The sequence below is a fragment of the Miscanthus floridulus genome, chromosome 2 (genome assembly GCF_019320115.1).
Source record: "Miscanthus floridulus cultivar M001 chromosome 2, ASM1932011v1, whole genome shotgun sequence".
Taxonomy (NCBI): Eukaryota; Viridiplantae; Streptophyta; class Magnoliopsida; order Poales; family Poaceae; genus Miscanthus; species Miscanthus floridulus.
The window spans coordinates 147594383-147600757 of record NC_089581.1 but is presented as its reverse complement, the minus strand read 5'-3'; the positions used below and the strand labels follow the sequence as shown (position 1 = coordinate 147600757).

The window sequence follows — 6375 nt, the reverse complement described above, 5'->3', positions numbered from 1 at the left end:
ACTAGATGTACACTGTAGTTTTATTCATAGTTTCCTCTCAGTTTTCTATTTTAGCTTTTCACCTTGCAGCATGTAGCAGGCGCTCAAATGAGCTTTTATTTATGCTGCCCGTACCAAAATTGACTTTGAGCAAGCTTGGTTTGATGATCTCAGTGGCCATCTGTGACTGACATTGTGGATAGCCTAAAGGCCTCTTCCAGCCCTTTGAAGACTGTAAACTAAAGGTTATTGTAGTCATGCACAAGATGTAGAATTTGTTCTAAGTCAAAAAAAAAAAATGTAGCCATGCTCTGAGCAGCTTATGTATGTTCTATTTTCTCTGATGTAACATGTGTTTATGTCAATCTATTATATATTATTGTAATGTGCCACCACCAAATATTATGTCTTCGAGTCACATCTATTCTTTGTCATATGGATATCGAGATTATTTCATTTATCAAATAGTCAAAAAAAATACCAGGTGCAAAACCACGTTATTTAGCTACTTGACGACAGAGTCCACACGCTTTCACGCTTTCCAGAATGGGCGCGCCCCTTATACTAATGGACCAATGAACCTAAGACTAGAGCCAGCAATAACATATAAGATATGTTGGTACATATGTTTATTCTCGCATGTCTACCATTACTTCACCACGGGCGCGCGAATGCGCGCGCAACAATACTAGTAGAGCTTCATCTTGGCACTATCAACTCAATGTACCTACTCCCTCGGTCCCATATTATTTGTCGTTTTTTGTTTCCGTACCACAAGTTTAACTAGATTTATAGAAAATACGTGCAACATTTATATTTCCAAATAAATTTATTATAAAAATAAATTTAAAGATCTGTCTAATGATATTAATTATGTATAATAAATATTAATATTTTTTATTTAAAATTAGTTAAAGTTATTTATCAGGAAGTGAGAACGACATATATTTTGGGACATAGGGAGCAGAGCCCTCTAGCAACATCTAGGAACAAAGCTCGATCCTCTCTCAGCAAATTCGAAAATGGGCAGTGCTTTTGCCAACCTCCCTCTCTCTGTTGAAAAAGCATATCTTCTTGCTGCATTCCTCTCCAGCCTTGATTATGTGTGAAGCAAGAATCGCCCGTTTCTGTAAGAATCAGATACATGGAAGCATCAAGCAACATTATTAAGATGATACATGGAAGCATCAAGCAACATTATTAAGATGATATGCCCTCTGCTGAAGGCTCCAGGTCAGAAATATATTATATTCACAAAAGGCGCTGGCTTCTGAATTACAAGTTCATGCTCTGAAAGAGAATCTTGGAATATCTAACTGTAAATATTTGGGAATTTGATTACTGTTACATACGAATACATACCACGGGAGAGCAACAAATCAATAAGACTTTCTTTATTTTCCTTTCCTTTTTGATGTCTGAAATCACAATGCACAAACTTATTCTCGCAATCATCTACTGCTAAAATTGTGAACTAGGTAAAAACGAATCAACTATTCCCAGAAAGAGCGACCCAAACAATGAATTCTCAAGGAGACTACACACACATCACCCCCAAAATCCTAGCAATTGTTAGTATACCCTCCAAGTTTCCACAAGCTCATGTAAGTACGAGATGTACACTATCAAGAACTACGGTCACGACGATAGGGACAAGAGATCCTCAAACACCGTTCGGATCTCCGGCCTCTCGGATGCGGACCGGAGACACCGGATCGCTATGCGCAGCATGCCATCCAGCGCATTCGGGGTGCCTTCCGAGCTCTCAACATCCATGATGTGCCGGTCATAGCACTCTGAGACACGCTCCTCCAGAGCCAGCATCCTCACCCAGTCGGTCAGGTCGACCACGCCGTCGTTCATGCAGATGATCTCGCCAGCAATCTTCCCTGTCAGCAACTCCAGCAGAATGACACCAAAAGCGTACACATCGCTCTTCAGAGATGGGCATGGCTTGCTGGTGCTTGAAAACTCAGGTGGGGAATATCCTAGGGCACCAGCGTTTAGGACCTGCTCGGCCATGCCAATCGGAGTCATCAGCCTGTGAAGGCTGTAGTCAGTTACCAGAGCAGATGGAGTGGAGTTCTGAATCAGGACGTTAGACGACTTGATGTTGCCATGTGGAATCACCCGCTCATTGTGCAGGTAATCTAGACAGTGGGCAATATCGATCGCAATATTTAGCCGCTGTCCAACTGATAGGGGTGGGAGATTCCGCTCATCAAATTCTAGAAAGAAATATGCATCAGAAAACGTCCATATTGAGCACGAAACAGAAAATGTTGAGTAAAGGGGTGAAGGAAAGGAACCATCTTACCAGACAAGTAGGTAGACAGAGATGTCGCATCTACATAGTCTGATATCATGATCCTCTCGTGCTCTTTGGGGCCCCAGTAGTAACCACGCAACGGGACAAGATTGGGATATTGTACACTACCAAGCTTCTTTATTTCACGGGAAAATTCTTTCTTACTCTTAGCAAAGCCCTCCTTCAGCCACTTCACTGTCAGCATGTACCCATTGTCAAGAGTAGCCCTGTAGGATGTCCCATGGCAGCTCCTGCCAATTATCTCGGCAGGGGCACGAGAGAGCTCTTCAGCCGTGAACACAACTGAATTGTCGAAAAGATGTAAATCCCCAACCAGTTTATCAGGAGAGTGCACTCTAAGGATACAGTGATGATGCTGGGAGTGCGCATCAGGAGGTGACGATGACAAAGAAGGCATCGAAGACTTTGTGCTGTCTTTAATGGCTGAGCTACTACCTGCTGGTTCATTGAAATAAGCAGCATCAATTGGCACATCTTGGGCTTCATGCTGTCTTTCCTTGCCAGGCAATGGAACAGCTCCATACTCTGCAGAAGGTAACGATCCTAATGTTACATCTTGCACTCCACTTGTTGAAGTTTCTGCACTTCTCTGACTCTGAGCACTCTGGCCTTGATTCACATGTTGTTTACCTTGGCCAGTACCTTTATCGCTACTCTTCCAGCTATTGATCTTCCAATGAACAAGCAAAAGCACAATAATCCCAGTAACAAATACAACGACAGAGATAATCAATGCATATAGAATCCCACGCTTCAAGCCGTGTCTGCCCTCATCTGATTTGTCAGAGCCATTTGGTGATTCGGAGCGAGGAAGAACAAGCAATTCATTCCCTGGATGGAAAGATGAATCTGGGAATTTCAACAAATTACTTGGAACAGAGCCAGACAGGTTGTTGTAGGAAACATTAAATTCGACCAGATCATCAGGGAGGCCATCAGGTATGCTACCATTGAAATTGTTGCTTGATAAGTCAATGAATAACAAATTCTTCAGTTTGGTGATTGCTCTTGGGATTTGGCCAGTAAAGTTGTTCTGACGAAGGTTCAGTAATGTCAATGCACTCAAATCACCAATGCCCACTGGCAGCCAGCCATTCAAAAAATTGCTTGAAAGATCAACATATGAGAGGTTTGAAGTTTGCGCAGGAAGAATGGACAGGTCTATAGAAGTCGAGTTCTTGGTATCAGAATTTCGAAGTGGGAGAGTCCCTGCAAAACTGTTGCCTGAAAGATTTAGAAAAGTCAGCTTAACCGCCGTAAACAGACTTCCAGGCAAAGGTCCATGCAGCTCATTAAGACTGAGGTCAATGGAAATCAGCTCTGGATAGGTTCCAAGAACAATTGGCAGTTCTCCTGATAGCAAGTTGTTGGAAATCCTCAAAGATGTCAGCCTCAAAAACTGGGTTGTCTCATTTGGCCAGCTTCCTGTTAATCTGTTTGAGCTCAGATCAACCATCTGGAGATAATTTCCCCATGTTCGGGCAACTGATAAGTTCCCATATAACATGTTTCCACTCAGATCAACTACTGAACAGCTTCCAAAAGTGATTGGTAAAGTTCCCTGAAGACTATTGTGTGACAAGTTTAAGTACTTCAAGTTTGTTGATGTCACACGTCTAATCGGACCTGTATAAGAAAAAAAGGGGACACAGTAAATAGATGCAACCAGCATTATGATTGTTAAATGCTATACATTTTATAAATGGTTGAAAACGTAGCATGCATGCCAGTGCCAAAGTTAGGCAAGAAATGTTTTAGGAATTTAAATAAAAAATTATCATTTAAACGAAAAAGATTTACGAATCTCACAAACTATCTTATTGAAACGTGCAATCAACACCTCCAAAAAAAATGCAAACAACAAGGTACCACAGGGAAAATGTTGTCAAGAACTTAAATTTCCTACTGCCATTTTCCTAACTAATTTATTATGATATAGCTGGGAATGACCAAACTTGATCAGCAAATATATTCTCTTTCGATGTCATTGATCTAGAGAGGAGGAGGAGGAGGAGGAGGAGGAGTATAAAATGTGAGACAACTAGCTGAAAAACATAGCTTTAGCTGTGCACATTGGAAGTCTCAAAATTGAACAATCACTAACAGCAAATGTATCTTTGGAGTATAATGGCAATTAGTATACCAGTAGTCAGTAAACTAGAGTTAGAAACTTTCATGGTGACTTCAGAAGAAGGAAATGAGCAATTTCCCTTCATGTGTAATAGATGTTTCAGCTGATCCACACTTATTGTATGCTTTAAAATTGTATATTGTTTAGTCGCAAAACAAAAGTATACTGCCTATGGAAAAAAGAAGATGGTGGCAGGTCAATGATTTAACATCAATCCTTTACATGTGTCTCATTATAATATGCTGGTTTAAGCATTAGGAAAATGTTATGGGGAAAGAAACATGCATAAGAGCGAGCTGAATGCAATGTTTAAGATAAGCATGAGACTAAGAGTAGGAAAATTATCTGACCTGTAAGTTGGTTGCAACTAAGGTCAAGTTCAGTCAGCACCATAGAGGTCTCCCTAAAGAATGCTTCTGGGATGGAGCCAGAAAAATTATTGTTCTGCAGGCGCAGCACCTTGAGGGAGATCACAAAACTGAACTGCGGGATACTGCCACTGAGCATATTGAAACTCGCATCAAAAACCTCAAGGCTGTCGAACAAAGGCATCGGAACACTGTCAAACAATGTCCCTGACAGCACATTGTGGCTAACATTCAAGTACTGAAGCGTGCTAACCACAGATGAGTTGTCAGAGATCGATGCCAAGGACCCCGAGAACTGGTTGCAACTTAAATCAACATGGACTGGGCTCTGCAGCTGCGCGAACACGTCGCCCAATTTGCCGGTGAAGCCATTGCCGTGAAGGTCCAAGTACTTCAATTTCCTCAAATTCCGGAAACCCAAAGGCAACGCGCCACGAAAACCATTGGAAGAGAGATTGAGATAGCCCAAACCTGCCAGCTTAGTCAACTCAGACGGAATTGGACCAGAGAACCTGTTGCTAGACAGATCCAGCAACTGCAACGACGCCATCGACCCCAGCTCACCCGGCAAGAACCCTTCTAGCTTGTTGTCTGACAGGGACAAGTTCCTGAGCATGGGCATCCTCGCGAGCACCGACAAGCTAGCATTCCCCACGAGACCAATGCCGTCGAACGCGATGGAAAGAATTTGGCCGCTGCTGCACTGCACGCCGTGCCAATCGACAGGGCAGCCGTCGGAGTCCAGCGCGCTGGTGGGGTTCCAGGGAACGGCCTGGCGGCGGGATGGGTCTTGCCGGATGCCTCTGCCGAACTCCAGCAGTGCCTCCATGTCTGAACCAGCCCCCGCCAGGGCAGCGGAACACACGGCCCAGATCGAGAGCCACAGTACGATGGGCCGCATTGCAAGATGCTTCTTTGCAGCCAGGTTATTGAAGCAATGCTCATGCAAATGAGATGAATTAGCTTGAGATGAAAAAGGAAGTAGGGTAGGGTTTAAGCCCCTTGGAACCGAGAGAGAGGGAATTAAGGATGCAAGCTTTGAGGATTTTCAGTGTGAAAACAGAGAAATCAGGAAGGATGGAGCCAAGAAACGAACACCGCTGCAGATGTGAGCAGGCCAAGCTCCAATTTTGTCATCCAAGAAAAGAAATGGCATTGTGCTGGTTTCTTCGTCCAAGCAAGCTAGGATTACTGACCAACAACACGACGAGATGGCCTTGACGGATCTCCACTCCACCGCGACTAGACCGAGAGAGGAGCTGCGGCCGTCGGGTGGAAGGATTCGGCAGCGGCGACGCGTTAGAGCTTCCCCGTGTCAGTGCTGGAGCGAATGCGCTCCACGGAGCAAGAGGGGAATGCAGGCTGCTCCATTTTGGGAGTGGGCACGATGAGGAGCGGCGGCAATGGCGTGTGTGGAGACTGGAGAGAGTGGGCGAGACTGAGAGTGGGTGGAGTAGTGGGAGTGTGGGACTAGCACCGCACCGGTGTGAGCCTGCGAGGCCACCCGCGCTGCTGGTACTGTCCGAGTGGAATCCAGGGAGAGGGAGGTAGAGGGAGGAGGAGGAGAA

The 6375-nt window shown here is 44.3% G+C and overlaps 1 protein-coding gene across 1 annotated transcript; it reads right to left on the bottom strand.

Moving 5' to 3' along the window:
* Window positions 1-1241: 1241 nt before the first annotated feature.
* On the bottom strand, window positions 1242-6375 carry LOC136540021 (probable inactive receptor kinase At5g10020). The gene is made up of 3 exons (XM_066532006.1): window positions 4790-6375; window positions 2297-3934; window positions 1242-2207 (listed from the first exon to the last, which is right to left on the bottom strand). The coding sequence occupies exons 1-3, from the start codon at window positions 5706-5708 to the stop codon at window positions 1618-1620; spliced, it is 3147 nt and encodes a 1048-aa protein (XP_066388103.1). The 5' UTR covers window positions 5709-6375; the 3' UTR covers window positions 1242-1617.

Coding starts and splice junctions, on each gene's coding strand:
- LOC136540021 (XM_066532006.1), bottom strand. CDS start 5,708: ATGCGGCCCATCGTACTGTGGCTCTCGATCTGGGCCGTGTGTTCCGCT. Junction 3,935..4,789: donor TAGTTGCAACCAACTTACAG/GTCAGATAATTT, acceptor TTTCTTATACAG/GTCCGATTAGACGTGTGACA. Junction 2,208..2,296: donor TCTGTCTACCTACTTGTCTG/GTAAGATGGTTC, acceptor ATTTCTTTCTAG/AATTTGATGAGCGGAATCTC.